General features: G+C 40.3%; 1 protein-coding gene across 4 annotated transcripts in view; it reads right to left on the minus strand.

The window, feature by feature from the left end:
• Window positions 1–16,539, minus strand: part of Rbm27 (RNA binding motif protein 27) — a 119,560-nt gene that overhangs the window by 67,217 nt on the left and 35,804 nt on the right. For 2 of the 4 annotated variants that reach the window (XM_045132468.1, XM_045132466.1), the window contains exons 4-7: window positions 6,779–6,870; window positions 5,640–5,833; window positions 4,676–4,936; window positions 2,946–3,227 (exon numbers count right to left, since the gene is read on the minus strand). In XM_045132468.1, the coding sequence (XP_044988403.1) occupies window positions 2,946–3,227; window positions 4,676–4,936; window positions 5,640–5,833; window positions 6,779–6,870 (829 nt within the window). Of the gene's footprint in view, window positions 1–2,945; window positions 3,228–4,675; window positions 4,940–5,639; window positions 5,834–6,778; window positions 6,871–16,539 lie in introns of all 4 variants that reach the window. The other 2 variants (XM_045132467.1, XM_045132465.1) reach the window with 1 other exon arrangement.

Genomic DNA, 16,539 nt, shown 5'->3' on the forward strand with positions numbered 1-16,539 from the left:
TACTATGTACTCTTAGGGTGGCCTCAAAATCACGGAGATCCTCCTGCCTCTGCTGGTATTAAAGGTGTGCACCACCACGCCTGGCTCTTCTACATCTTTATCAACTTTAATGCTTTCTATACTACAGAGGGGCTTTACATATGCACTAAATTATCTGTACAAATTCTTGAGTTTTTGATGGTATGGACAAAAACCCCAACCCTCGAGCCAGGCATGGTGACGCACGCTTTTAATCCCAGCACTGAGGTGGCAGAGGTAGGAGGATCAATCACCATAAGACCAGCCTGAAACTACATAGTGAATTTCAGGTCAACCTGGGCCAGAGTGAGACCCTACCTAGAAAAACAAGAAAACAAAAACAAAACAAACAAACAAAAAAAACCCTCAAACTCACATCTGCTTGTAAAGCACTGTTCCACCAAGCTGTATCCAGTCATTAAATAAAATATTTCTTTTTTTTTTTTTTAATGGAGGTGATGGAGCTAGAGATGGTTCAGTGGTTAAAGGCACTTGCTTACAAAGCCTGATGGCCCAGCTTCATTTCCCCAGTTACCCATGTAAAGCCAGATGCAGAGAGTGGCGCATGCACCTGGAGTTCATTAGCAGTGGCAGAAGGTCATGACATCCCCATTCTCTCTCTCTCTCAAATAAATAAATAAAACAATTTTTAAGGGCTGGAGAGATGGCTTAGTGGTGAAGGCATTTGCCTTCAAAGCCAAAGGACCTAGGTTCAATTCCCTAAAACCCACGCAAACCAGATGCACAAGGCAGCGCATGCATCTGGAGTTCATTTGCAGTAGCTAGCGGACCTGGCACACCCGTTCTCCACCTATCTTCCTCTTTCTTTCTCTCTCTCTCTTTCAAATAAAACTTTTTGAAAATCTTTAAAAAGAAAACCCTTAAATAAAAAATGCAGGTGGAGAGCTGGAGAGATGGCTAAGTTAAGGTGCTCGCTTGCAAAGCCTAAGGACCAGGTTCAACTGCCCAGAACCCATGTAAGCCAGAAGCACAAGGTGGTGTGTTCAATTACAGTGGCTACAGGTCCTTATGTGCCAATTCTCTCTCTCTCAAAAAAAGAAAATGGAGGTGGAGATGTAGCTTAGTGATAGAAAACATACCTAAAATGCATAAGGCCCAGGATTCAATCCCTAGAACTGTAAAAATAAATAAATAAATAAATACTAAATAAATAAACAAATAAACAATAAGAGCCAAGTCTATATTTCCTGTTGCTCAGGAGGCTAAGGCTGGAGGAAGCTCTAAAGCTCAAGGCCCTCCCATGTAATCTGTCACTCCTGCCTAGCCTTGCCGGGAAGGTAAAAGTACTATCTTGGCCTCAGTACTTTTCTTCTTGACTTCTATCTACGTCATGTTTTGGGGATACCGTCTAACTTTGATTACAGGTATGGTTTATCTTTGATCTTTGAGTTCTTCAATACTTTTAAATTTTACTTTATTGTCTATTTATTTGAGACAGAGAGAGAAAGGGAGAGAATGGGCATGCCAGGGCCTCTAGCCACTGCAAATGAACTCCAGATGCATGTGCCACCCACCATGTGATATGGCTTACATGGGTACTGGAGAATCAAACCTGGACCCTCAATCTTCACAGACAAGCACCTTAACTGCTAAGTCTTCTCTCCAGCTCCCCCCTCCCACTTTTTAAAAAATTATTTGAGGTAGAGTTTCACTCTATCCCAGGCTAACCTAGAGTTCACTATGGAGTCTCAGGGTGGCCTCAAACTCATAACAATCCTCTTACCTCAGCCTTCCTAGTGCTGGGATTAAAGGTGTGCACTACCATAGGTTATTTGTACAGGCTTCCATATCTGGTCTTCCACAAGTGTGTGGAACTATTCCAGCCTTTTCCCCTAAATAAACCTCATGAATTCTGATTTCTCCTGAAGTGAACTCAATGATTCATAAGGTTTTTTGTTGCTGCTTTTTCAAGGTGAGGTTTCGCTCTAGTCCAGGCTGACCTGGAATTCACTATGTAGTCTCAGGGTAGCCTTGAACTTATGGTGATCCTCCTATTTCTGCCTCCCGAGTGCTGGGGTTAAAGAAGTGTGCCACCACGACTGGCCTAATGATTCCATATTTAAGAAATAAATTTTGGCTGGGCGTGGTGGCGCACGCCTTTAATCCCAGCACTCGGGAGGCAGAGGTAGGAGGATCTCCGAGAGTTCGAGGCCACCCTGAGACTACATAGTGAATTCCAGGTCAGCCTGAGCCAGAGTGAGACCCTACCTCGAAAAACCAAAAAAAAGAAAGAAATTTTGGGCTAGAGAGAGGTCTCAGTGGTTAAGGTACTTGCTGGCAAAGCCAAAGGACCTAAGTTTGATTCCCTAGTACCCACATAAAGCCAGATGCACAAAGTGGTGCATGCATCTGGAGTTTGTTTGCAGTGGTTAGAAGACCTGGCATATTCACTCTCTATCTTCCCCCCTTCTCAAATTAAGTAAATACAATACTTTTTCAAAAAAAAAAAAAAAGTTCAAGGCAACACAGTGAGACATTGATGTAAAAACGAAAGTGAAAAGGGGGCTGGGGAAACAGCTCTGTGAATAAAGCACTAGCCATTCAAACTGAAATACCCAAATCTGATCCCCAGGATCCATGTAAAAAGCAGGAAGCTGCAACTGGTTTCTATAATCATTAAATATTAGCACGGACTTTCTCTAAAATCTAAAGATGCTATCAACTCACAAGATTTTGTCCCCAGGTCAGTCCAGGTTAGGCCTGATAGACAAAATTTATACTGCAGATAACATATAATGCCATGTAACAACAGATGGCAAAAAGAACATCTTGACTATACGAATATATTTCAAATTCTATTATTTTTTAAATACATTAAGCCGTGAGCTCAGTTAGAAAAAAGGATTAGGTTCCTCTAAACACAATTCATAATCAAAAGAAGAAAGATTAACCCAACATGTACTTACTTGGTATGGGAAGCACAACCGAAGGCGGAGGCTGACTGTGTCCTTGAGGAACAGGAAGTCTCATGCTATGACCAGGACCTGGGCCTGGGCCTGGGCCAGGACCAGGTCCTGGGCCTGGGCCTGGCATTGGAGGCATTAACATTCCAGGTGGTGGTGGTGGAGGAAGCCCAGGAGGAGGGGGTGGGAAAGGAATCATACTTGGCAGAGCAACTTCATCAACAACAAGAGGATCATTTCCATGATCAAACTGACAAAGGTCACCAAGCACACAAAATCCTCTTTCTGTAAGAATAAAACAAACTTTCTATTACAATCTACTTAGAGAATCCAAAGAACAGAAGTTCAGCACTCTAAATTTGTAAGATAATTTTCTCAAAGGAATTGAAGATGTCCCTAGCATTTTTCTGGTAATCATCATATATCCATGAGATGCAGGCAGGTATATTTATTCCTCTCTATATTATGAGAATACAATGTATTGAGGTTAAAAAATGGCCAAGAATAAACAACCAGGCCAGGCATGGTGGCACAAGCCTTTAATGCCAGCTGAAGTAGGAGGCTCACTGTGAGTTAACCTGAGAATTCCAGGTAAGCCTGGTCTAGAGTGAAACCCTGCCTCAAAAAACCATAAAGAGCCGGGTGTGGTGACGCACGCCTTTAATCCCAGCACTTGGGAGGCAGAGGTAAGAGGATCGCTGTGAGTTAGAGGAGACCCCGAGACTACATAGTGAATTCCAGGTCAACCTGAGCCAGAGCAAAACCCTACCTCAAAATAACAAAAAAGCCAGTTGAGGTAGCGCACACCTTTAATCCCAGAACTTGGGAGGCAGAGGTTGGCAGATCACTGTAGGTTCGAAGCCAACCTGAGAATACATAGTGAATTCCAGGTCAGCGTGTGCTAGAGTGAGATCCTACGTTGGGGAGCGGGGGGAGGGGGGAGACGGCAACAAGCTGCTATTAGTAGCCAACTTGCTTTTAAGCTTTCACAGTAAGAATACAGTGTGACAGTGATATCTATAATCCTAGCACTTGAACGGCAGAGGCAGGAGGATTGCAATGTGAGTCCAGACTGAGCTACCTAGTAGGTTTAAGGCAAGCCTGGGCTACACAATACCCTGTCTTATTTAAACAACAACAACAAAAACTCAAGTATTTTAAGCAAGTTTTAATATAGCCAAGGCTAGTAAGAGGGGACTAAAGCTTTGATCTAGATGATTTAATTTCAATGATCTATTTTCATTAGAGCATTCTTATTATACCTGGAAGATGAAATTTTAATTTGAAATATCCAAGTGACTAGAAGGAATAACCTAATATTCTACAGTACAATAACTATAGTTGACAACAATTATTTCAAAATAGTTGGTAGAAGATTATAAATGGTCCCAATATACAAAAAATGATTGTTTGATATTATTAGCATACCAGTTATCCTGATCTAATTATTACACAGAGCATACAGGTATTGAAATGCCACTGTACCCTATGGTTACATAATGAAAGGATGTCTCCAAAGAAAATAAAGACTCCCAAAAATTTAGAAGGGACAAATTTAACTGTTCTTCTGACCAGAGACAAATCAACAAATCAAGCAAGTAAATAAGCATATACCCAGAGTCTCTTCTATTAATCCCTTTAACAAAAACCAGGCACTAATGAAAAGGTATGCTAATACATGCAGCATTTACTATACGGGACTCACAAATACAATACACAGAAGGTGATTTTACCATCATAATCTCTGCATCGCCTCTTTGGTGGTGGGTTTCGACCAAAAGAATTGGAAGAGCTATGATTGTTATAGTAATTAGACCAACTCTCAGTTGTGTTTTCCGAATGGTGAGCAGGTGCAATGACAGTAACAGTGCTGGGAATAGACTGAGCCCCAGAGGAATACTGCTCTGAAGAGTTAGGAGGTGCAGCAGACACAGGAACATAGGAACTCTCCAAGTCGTTCCTTTCACTCTTAAACTTTGATCTTTCCCTGTGTTCTGCTTTAGAGACAAAATAAAAACAAGCAGCAAAGAGATTACATATTTATATCCTTAAACTATGCCTATTTTATCACAGAACAGAACAGAAGAGAGTATTAGCCAAACTTACTACACTTTCTACATTCAAACTGCTTTCATTACTGCTATATTCCAAAAGCAAGAACATCAACAATGTGGCATCCCAATCAATAACCTGTGAAAAACCATGTTTATCAATATTAATAACACGGAATGAAAAAGTTTCTTCACTGACTTAATTCAAATATGTTCTAAGCACTGACATATAAACTGATATTTTAGGACACCAGGTGATTTTTTTTTCTTTTTAATTTAATCAACAGACAATCCTAGAGCAAGTATTTACTTTTAGGACACAATAATAAAGAGCAAAAGAAAGTAACATTTTCCCTCAAATGGTGTATTTTTTGATTAAAGGGTATCTGTAACAATTATGAAAAATTATTTAAGTCTAGGAATATACTATAACTTATGAATAGGTTTTTTAAAAACTCCCCTGACTACAAACAAAGATTAGAGTTCTGTCTTTGTAAAGAAAAAAAAATCAGTATCTTTTTTTGAGATAATTCCAGTTTTTCCACTGCTCAGACATATTAAAGGTATTTACTTCTATGGGAATTTCTTGTACTTCAGAGATATAAAGAACTGCACAACTTCTAGGGGAGACATTTCTTCTACTCACCAACATTCCTACTTGGATCCCGATCTTTGCTGCGCCCCCTACTTCGGCTCCTACTTCGACTCAGGCCTCGGCTTTTACTCCGGCTCTTACTCCTGCCTCTTCTCCAATCATACTTCTCACGATACAGTTCATTCCGCTCATAGTACCGGTCATAGTCTCTCCATTTGCCATCTTCTCTTTTTTTCTCACGTGTCCTATAATAAACAGATATAAAAGCCATATGCATCCAGAGGATAAAACAGTCTCCTTGAATCTCCAAAACTCATAACATCTGTGCTTTTTAAGAATGTTGTGAAACTATCACATAATTCTTCTAATCCTTTATTTTTTTTTTAAAGGAAAAAAATATTCACTGGGTGGGGAGAAATGAAGAGATGAATCCAAAGTGTGACGAGTAGAAAGGGGAGGACAGAAATTGAAACTGCATAAAAGCAGGCTAAAAACAAAATTCTTCTAAACAAAACCTGCCTTTTGAGTACAGGTGAACAACTGCATAAATTGTACTATTTGTAGTATAAAGGACATGGATAACTTTAATACTGAGCACCCCTCACCAAATGGAACATTTCACATTATTCTCTAAGGAGACGGCTCCCACCCCTGAGCTCTTGGGGAAAGCACAATGATGACTGTTTATAAAAAGGAATAGAAAGTAAGACAAAAACAAAAAACAAGCCAGGTGGGGTGGCACATGCCTTTTATCCCAGCACTCAGAGGCAGAGGCAGGAGGACTGCTGTGAGTTCAAGTACACCCTGAGATGACATAGTTAATTCCAGGTCAGCCTGGACCACAATGAGACCTTACCTCAAAACAAACAAACAAAAGAACAACAACAAAAAAAAAAAAAAAAAACAGACTGGAAAGAAGACAATATTCTCAACTCCTTAATGGGTTTAGAGAGGAAGGAATATATATATATATAAAGCCCTGCCAGGCGTGGTGGCACACACCTTTAATCCAGGCACTCGGGAGGCAGAGGTAGGAGTTCAAGGCCACCCTGAGACTACCTAGTAAATACCAGGTCAGCCTGGGCTAGAGTGTGACCCTAACTCAAAAAGAAAAAAAAAAAAAAGTCCTATTACTAACTCCACACATGGCCAACAAACAAGTATCTTTCTAATTAAAGATGAACACAAACCTTCGTTCACTAGATTCTGAACGAGTCTTCTGGGGACTAGGATATTTCTTTTTTCTACCATCTCGTTCTTCCTCTGTTGGCTCCTGAAATGCCTATATGAAAATGTTAATTAAAAATGAGATTAAAATAAAAATAATTTAAAATAACAACATTTCTTCTATAAATTACAAAACACAGCCACCTGATTATTTATTGTTTATTTTTGAGCACAAGAGAAGCACAAATAAATATGCTGAAATGCTACAATCAAAGTCAGGGCATGGTGTACAAACTTGCAAGCCCAGCCCATGGTAGAAGAATGCAAGAAAATGGCTACCCAGTGAGTTCAAGGATACACGAGACACTGCCTTAAAAAGCCACAAATAAAAAGAAACTCTGAAGTCACATCACAGCCAAAAGAGCCAGGCAAAGAAAAAAAGGTCAAAAATATGCTCAGTACCTACAATCCCAACATCACGGAGACTAAGGCAGAATGAAGGATTACAAGTGTGAAGCCATTATAGGCTACACAGGGAAGCCCTATCTTCCCTCCCCTCCCAAAAAAGTGGTTCATACCTATAATCACAACACTATGGAGAATGAAGAAGGATTGCTCTGACATCAAGACAACCTAGGCTACATAGGGAGTTCCAGACCAGCTAAAGCTACATAGCAAGACCCTGTACCTTGTCTAAAAAGAATAAAATACAAACTATTAATTTTCAAATGTTGGCTTAATTAAGATAGAAAACGGCAATATACAGCAATTCATTTTTCAACCTGAAAAGTATAACCAGCAAATTGCTTAGTGTTATACAAAAAAAAATTTTATATCTTTATTTTACAACAAAGAAACAGAATTTATTGAACTTAGTAAAGATCATGCTAGTTATAAAATTAATTTTAAAAAGTTAAAAGAAAGCCAAGTGTGGTGGCACACACCTTTAGTCCCAGCACTGAGGTAGGAAGATCACTATTTATTGAAGGCCATCCTGTGACTAGAATAAGTTCTAAGTCAGCTGAGTCAAATCCTGCCTCAAAAAATAAATAGGAAATAAATATTGCTATGTGGAAAAAATAAATGAGGCTTGAGAGATGGCTCAGCAGTTAAAGGTACTAGCTTGCACAGCCTGCTGGCCTGGTTCAATTCCCTAGCATCAACATAAAGCCATACATACAAAAAGGCACACAAATCTGGAGTTCATTTGCAGTGACAAGATCCCTGGCATGTTCATTCTTTCTTTCTTTCTCTCAAATAATTTTCTTTTTTCAAATAAGGCCCAATGTAACTGTTGTGAAACCTGAGAGGATTAAAATGTGACAGGAAATGTGGGACCCGAGGACCTAGAGCACGGAAGTAAGGCGTGAGGGACAAGTAAGTGAGGCTAAGATAGAGGGAGGTTTAGGGGTGCCCTTGCTGCCATAACTGTGAGCCCTGCCAGTTAAATCTTGGAAAGACTAGCCTGGGCTACCTGAGTCCCTCTCACAAACTAAACTAAACTAAAATAAAATAAAATGCCAACACCAATAATCCTATTACTCGGGAGGCTCAAGTAGGAAGATCGTGAGTGAGGCAGCTTGGATATAGCGGGAGACCCTAAAAAACTTTAAAGACTGCTGGAAGCTTAGATATAGAATGCCTGCTTAGCATTCAGAAGACCTTGGACTTAATCTCCAGCACCACAAATAACGTTCATAAGAACTAATGATTCCCAGATAATGGACAAACCCAAATCAAGAAATGGACTAGCAAACACTTCAATAAAACCCAGGCAACATATAATGACAGCCACACTAAGGCAATCACATGGCAACAGCAGATATTATACATACAATCATCAGATTTTACTAAAAAGCCATCTTCTCTTCTAATTTACAAGAAACTAAGAAAGTATTACTCCACTGGCTATATATAGTAAGCTATATCTAAATAGTACAAACACTACAAAACAAATTCCTGAGTTTCCTTACCCAAAAAAAAAAAAAAAAAAAGCCAGGAGTGGTGGTGCATGACTTTAATCCCAGCACTTGCGAGGCAAAGGTAGAAGGACTGCCATGAACATGAGGCCACCCTGAGACCGCATTGTGAATTCCAGGTCTGCCTGGGCTAGAGCAAGACCCTACCTTGAAAAACAAATAAATAAAATAAACCCTCAGGAAAAATAAAGTTTAGTAAAGAGAAATGAATGCCATGTGAATCTTCTGTTGTTTTCTTAGCACCCTGATGAGGTAAGTCAGTGGCCCAAACTCTCTTGCCTAGTTCCCCCCTGTGACCAATAATCTAATTATAAAACAACTGATGGTACAATACAGCTGAGGCTCAAGGAAAAAGTTAAGATGGCTAGTCCTTAGATTGGACTCAGACCTTGCTCAGTGTAACATTATCAACTGAGTATAGATTGTCTCTTAAGACAATTAGTCAAAAGCTGTGTGCTGCTCCATACCCCCTTTCTCCCAAAACATCTAACCGGATTATATTAAATTGTCATATTTATGTGCAGTTACATGAACTATTATTTATATCTGTAACTACAATTAAGCTATGTATATAAAAACCTTAAAAACGAGAAAGTCACTGGGCCTGGTTTCACATGCCTTTAATCCTAGCACTTGGGAGGATGAGGTTAAGAGAATGGCTGTTGAGTTCAAGGCCTCCCTGAGACAAAAGAGTGAATTCCAGGTCAGCATGAGCTAGAATGAGACCCTAACTGGAGGGGAAGGGGAGTCCAGACAGTGTCAATTGAGACAGCGCTATACCAAAATTCCTGTTACCCATTCTTCAGTTTTCAGAATTACTATTCACTACAAAACTACAAATGAAATTCTGTAGTGATTTTTTTAAAGTTGTTCTTTTGAAACAATACAAATTTTCTTTTACATTCAAATCAACTGCTTGTTATCAAGATAATGATTACAAAACAGGGTATATATCAGGCCGTGTATGGTGGCGCACACCTTTAATCCCAGCACTGGGGAGGCAGAAGTAGGAGAATTGCTGAAGGTGCAAGGCCACCTTGAGAATACATAGTGAATTCCAGATCACTAGAGTGAGACCCCTTTTGGAAAACCAACATATATATATATATATCCCATCGTGGTGAGTTAAAAGCCAGCCAGAGTCTAGAGAGTAAACTCCAAGTCAGCTTGGGCTAGAGTGAGACCCTACTTCAAACAGCCACCACTCCCTTCCCCCATCCCGCCACCACAAAAAGTATTCCATACCAAAGAACAAATTATGTACTATTTGAAGTATCAAAGAAAAATCATGATAAAGTATGAAAGAAGAAAAGTTCCTTCTATTTCTGTTACTTGAAAAAAACATATGAGGATTGGAGAGATGGCTTAGCAGTTAAGGAGCTTGCCTGCAAATCCTAAGGATCCAGGTTTGATTTCCCAGGGCCCATATAAGCCAGATGCACATGGTGGTACATATGTCTGGTGGTCATTTGCAGTGGTTCGAGGCCTTGGTGCACCCATTCTCTCTCTCAAACAAAATAAAAATTATTTTTAAAAAACATACAAAGCTTAGCCGGGCGTGGTGGCGCACGCCTTTAATCCCAGCCCTCGGGAGGCAGAAGTAGGATGATCGCCGTGAATTCAAGGCCAGCTTGAAACTACATAGTGAATTCCAGGTCAGCCTGGGCTAGAGTGAGACCCTACCTCAAAAAAGCAAGACCCTAACCTATGTTGTGCCACCTAGTGGGCATGTGTGACCTTGTGCTTATCTCACCTTTTTGAGTCTGGCTTACGTGGGATGTGGAGAGTCAAACATGGGTCCTTAGGCTTTGCAGGCAAGTGCCTTAACCACTAAGCCATATATATATCCAGCCCCTCAGCCCCCCCACACACCAATTTTTAAAAAGACTTTATGAGCCAGGCACACCTGTAATCCCAGCCCTTGAAGAGGTACATGTCAAATGATCAGGGGGTCAAGGTCAGCTCCAAGCTACAGTGAGATTAGCCTGGGATTCATGTGACCCTACTTCGAGAAAATCAAAAGAATACAATGCTAGGGAGCAGTTAAAGAAGCTTATTTGCAAAGCCTACTGGTCTGGGTTAGATTCCCCAGTATCCATGTAAATCTAGACACATAAAATGGTGGATGCATCCAGTTTGTTAGCAGTGACTAGAAACCCTGGCATACTTATTCTCTCCCCTCCCTGCTTGCAACTCTAAATAAACAAATTTGGGGGGGGGGGGGAGCCAGATAGGCATAGCCTTTAATCCCAGCACTCAGGAGGCAGAGGTAGGAGGATTGCGAGTTCAAGGCCACCCTGAGACTACATAGCTACCTTGAAAAAAAAAACCTTCTCATGCATATGCACCTGGAGTTCCTTTGCAGTACCTAAAGGTCCTGGTGTGCCCACTCCCATTCTCATTCTTTCTCTCTGCTTGTAAATAAATAAATACGTTTTTCCCAAAAATTTATTAGGGCTGGAGAGATGGCGCCACAATTAAAGCACTTGCTTAATAAAGCCTAATGATCCAATTTTAATTCCCCCAACTAGAGTTCAATTCCCCCATACCCACCTAAAGCCAAATGCACAAAGTGGCACATTCTATCTGCTGTTTGTCTGCAGTGACTGGAAGCCCTAGTATGCCTATTCTCTCTGCCTGTCACACACCTCTCTCTCTCTCCCTCTCTCTCTCCTTGCAAATAAATAAATAAAAATTTATCTTAAAAATATTAAAAAGCATCAAATTTTGTTTTAATGTTAGATTAGTTCAGTCAGCATATGATTTGCAAGTGAATCAGAAATTGCAACTAAATAATACATGATCCATAGATTGAATCCTACACTACAGAAAGAACATGCTATAAGTAAGGGACATTGTTGAGTGAACTGATATAATGAGAACAGACAGTTAATTCAACGATAGTATAGATATTAAATACACTAAAATTGATAATGGTTTTATCCTAAATAAGAATTTGTTATTGAGGGGATGGAGAGATGGCTCAGTGCTAAAGGTGCTTGCCTACAAACCCCTAAGGACCCTGGTACCATTCCCTAGTACCAATGAAAAGCCAGATGCAAGATGTAGCATATGCATCTGGAGTTCATTTGCAGCGGCCAGAGGCTTTGGCCCACCCATTCTCTCTTTCTGTCTCCCTCTGCTTGCAAATAAAAAAATATTAAAAAACAGATTTAAACCAGGCATGGTGGCACACCCCTTTAATCCCACCACTTGGGAGGCATAGGTAGGAGGCCTGCTGTGAGTTCAAGGCACCCCTAAGAATACATAGTGAATTCCAGGTCAACCTAGTATAGAGCAAGACCCTAGCTAAAAGCAAACAAAAAAGAGAGAGAGAAAAAAAAAAAGGTGTGCTGGGATGAAAGACAAACACCTTTTTTTTTTTTTTTTAATTTTAAACTGGGCATGGTGGCACACACCTTCAAACTCAGCACTTGGGAGGCAGAGGTAGGAAGATTGCCGTGCGTCTGAGGCCACCCTGAGGCTCTATAGTGAATTCCAGGTCAGCCTGGGCTAGAGTTAAGACCTTACCTCAAAAAAAAAAAAAAAAATTATTTTGGGGCTGGAGAGATGGCTTAGCGGTTAAGCGACTGCCTGTGAAGCCTAAGGACCCCGGTTTGAGGCTCAATTCCCCAGGACCCACATAAGCCAAATGCACAAGATGGCGCATACATCTGGAGTTCCTTTGCAGTGGCTGGAAGTCTTGGTGCGCCCATTCTCTCTCTCTGCCCCTTTTTCTGTCACTCTCAAATAAATAAATAAAAATAAACAAAAAATAATTTTTAAAAAATAATTTTTATTTATTTGATAGAGAAAGAGGGAGAGAGAATGGAGACGCCAGGGCCTCCAGCCACTGCAGACACACTCCAGACACCTGTGCCCCCTTATGCATCTGGCTAGAGTGAGTCCTGGGGAAGCAAACCTGGGTCCTTTGGCTTTGCAGACAAACAACGTAAACACTAAGCCATCCCACCCCACCAGCCTTTTTTTTTTAAGTTTTTAATTTTTTAAGGTAGGGTTTCACTCTAGAGACTCAGGCTGACCTGGAATTCACTATGTAGTCTCAGGGGGCCTTGAACTCATGGTGATCCTCCTACCTCTGCCTCCCGAGTGCTGGGATTAAAGGTGTGGACCACCACACCAAAATAACTTGATTTTTTTTTGGGGGGGGGGGTTTCGAGGTGGGGTCTCTCTCTGGCTCAGGCTGACCTGGAATTCACTATGTAGTCTTAGGGTGGCCTCGAACTCTCAGCAATCCTCCTACCTCTGCCTCCCGAGTGCTGGGATTAAAGGCATGCACCACCATGCCCGGCTCAGAACTTGCTTTTTTAAGATAGGGTATCTTATGTCCCATGCTGGCCTCGAACTCTATATGTAGATAAAGACGACCTTAAATTTCTGATCCTGTCTCTGTAATACTGGGAATACTGACTATGTGATCACATCCAGTTTTAGGCACTCCTGGAACTTAAATCCCAAGTTTCATGCATACTAAGCAACTACTGCCAAACATGTTAAATCCCTAGCCCTCTAATGGCATTTAGCCATTCTGTACAAAGCCCACTTCATTGAAAGCAACTTCTATTCACTTCCCACAGTTGATTTTATGCAGAACACTATACTGTGCAAATTGGGCATCTCTAAGCCAGAAATACAATAATATACATGAGATTTGAAAATACTGATGCTCTCCTAACTGACAATGACCACCAATCCATCTCTCCTTCCCTCCTCCAGTTTCCATGTCATATATGCTCACCTTGAGTTGCTGACTATGCAGACCACATGGGATAGTTCCTGATGCTCTCTCTTTAATTCTAAAGACCATGAACACAACATCATTATGCTGACCAGATACAACCTCTTGTCACTCCTGGAAGGTCTTTAGAAGTCACAATTTAAAAGTGTTTTTTTTCACCCCAAGGTGACATTATCAAGTGCTCTATAATAATGTATCTTTGTTGTTGTTTGTGTTTTTCAAGGTACAGTCTTGCTCTAGCCCAGGCTAACCAGGAATTCACTATGTAGTCTCAAGGTAACCTCAAAATCAAAGTGATGCTCCTACCTCTGCTTCTTGAGTGCTGGGATTAAAGGTGTTCGTCAACATGCCAGGCATGCTTCATCAATTTTATGTTTGATTTTTGCTTCTAATAACCTGACTCCTGAACTTACATAGGAAGGCTGTATTTTTCTACATTATTGCTGCTATCTCTAAAGATCTATGAACTTACAGAAATATTAGGGCATATTTGTGCTTTTCCGCACAATGAGCATGTCAAAGACAACATTTTTTTTTTTTGATGTGTTAAAGCAAGCAACTTTCTATGGATGGGAAACTGTGAACTACATGCCAGACTACTCCAGGATTCTAAGGAAAAGCTGGGACTAATACCCACACGACTGAGTCAGAAATTTATTTCAGAATCTGAGATCAGTGACCCACATATGTGGGCTCATGCTCTGAACACTTTGGTTTGCAGTAGGGGTGATAACAAACAAACAGCATCAACAACAGCAGTAAAGATTGTAATAGTCAATGTGTACAAACTTCATGAAAAGTATGTAGTTGTGATAAATTTTAATGAAGTGGTTGAGAACAAAAAAAAATTATCTATTCATGTATTTTCATGTCATGTGTGTATATGGATGAGAAATGCCAGATACATGCATCACTTTTTGTGTCTGGCTTCACAAATGAACTGTGGGCCAGTAGACTTCACAAGCAAATGCTTTTAACCACTGAACCATCTCCACAGCCCCTAAAAAATATTCTTATGAAATATAGACAAGTATTTAATAGATGAAGGACCATGATATATGTGTATGACCAATGGCTCTGAAAAAAAACATTTAAGATGGGCTGGAGGGATGTTAATGGTTAAAGCGCTTGCCTGGAAAGCCAAAGGACCCAGGATCGATTCCACAGGACCCACATAAGCCAGATGCACAAGGTGGCACATGCATCTGGAGTTCATTTTCAGAAGGTGGAGGCCCTGATGTGCCCATTCTCTCTTTCTCCCTCTCTTGAATAAATAAGTAAAAATAAAAAATAAAATATTTAAAAAAAAACATTTAAGGCTGTGAAAATATGAAAAGAGCAAATAGTGCAAATCTCCAATAAACTCATCCAGGCAAATGTCATATGACTGTCTGAGTACTACTCCTATGACTTTGATGTTAAGTTTAAAATTGTTTCCAAATAAAAAGTATTTGTTGGCTGGAGAGATGCTTAGCGGTTAAGAACTTGCCTAAGAAACCCGGTTCAAGGCTCGATTCCCCAGGACCCACGTTAGCCAGATGCACAAGGGGGAGCATGCATCTGGAGTTTGCTTGCAGTGGCTGGAGGCCATGGCATGCCCATTTCCCCCCACCTCGCGTGCGTGCGCTTTCTCTCCCTCTCCCTCTCCCTCCCTCTCTCTCTCTCTCTCTCTCACTCTCACTCTCAAATAAATAAAAATAACCACAAAAAAAAAGGTATTTGTTGCTCTTTTTAGTTTACCTATTTACTTAATTGTGTGTGTGCTGCAACTAAACACAAATGCCTGACTGAATGGGAAATTGGAAATAGGCTTTGCCAGCTAGTGCCTTTAATTGCTAAGCCATTTCTCCAATTCCATTTTTTTTAAAATAGGTAGGGTGTTACTCTAGCCAAGATTGACCTAGAACTCAAGGTTATTCTATCACAGCCTCCTAAGTTCTGGGATTATAGGCCTTATGTCATTTTGTCTATGGAGCTACAGAGCTGCTATTTTAACATACACCCTAAATATATAATAAACATTCTTAAAGAATTACAAATGAACACTGTAAAATTTCTGTCTTAGTTCAAATAATTAAATACTTATTTAGGGCTGGAGAGATGGCTTAGTGGTTAAGCGCTTACCTGTGAAGCCTAAGGACCCCAGTTCGAGGCTCTATTCCCCAGGACCCAAGTTAGCCAGATGCACAAGGGGGCGCACGCATCTGGAGTTCGTTTGCAGTAGCTGGAAGCCCTGGCATCCCCATTCTCTCTCTCTCTATATGTATATGCCTCTTTCTCTCTCTGTCACTCTCAAATAAATAAATGAAAATGAACAAAAAAATTAAATACTTATTTAATCCTGTTTTTAATTTCTTCCTAATGTTGATAGTGATGTTTATATGTAAACCATTCTTACAAATCTATAGGAGGAAACTCATTTTTATGAAAGCATCTTACCTAATGATTTCCCCTGAAGTCTCAATGTTTTACTTTCAGTCAAGTCTAGATACAACCAAGTTTTCTTTTTCTACAAATCACTAGATAAGATTTCTCTTCATTTCTCACTATTATTAAAGTATTTCTTGAATATCTGAAATTCTTCCAACTACTCCTCTAACCCAAGGAAAAAAACTTCATTGAAGAATCTGTACCAAACTCTCAACACAGGAAAGCAATTAAAAAGTTATTTCCTTTCAGGCTGGAGAGATGGCTTAGTGGATAAAGCGATTGCCTGCAAAGCCAAAGGATCCTGGTTTGATTCCCTAGTACCCACATAAGCAAGATGCACAAGGGGCACATGCATATGGAGTTTGTTTGAAGTGGCTGGAAGTCCTGGCGTGCTCATTCTTTCTCTCTCACTCTGCCTCTTTCGCTCTCTCAAAAATTAACAAATAAATAAAGATTACAATGAAGCAGACCAAAAATGAACCCAACATGGCTCAGGGACATTTTGCAGAAGAGGTAGGTGGTGGAAAGAATGTCAGAGCCACATGTTGGATCGAGATATGCAGAAACATTTATCCTACCCATAACTGTGGGCTAGCTCCAAAATGCATGACCCATA

The sequence above is a fragment of the Jaculus jaculus genome, chromosome 13 (assembly GCF_020740685.1).
Source record: "Jaculus jaculus isolate mJacJac1 chromosome 13, mJacJac1.mat.Y.cur, whole genome shotgun sequence".
NCBI classification, from domain to species: domain Eukaryota; kingdom Metazoa; phylum Chordata; class Mammalia; order Rodentia; family Dipodidae; genus Jaculus; species Jaculus jaculus.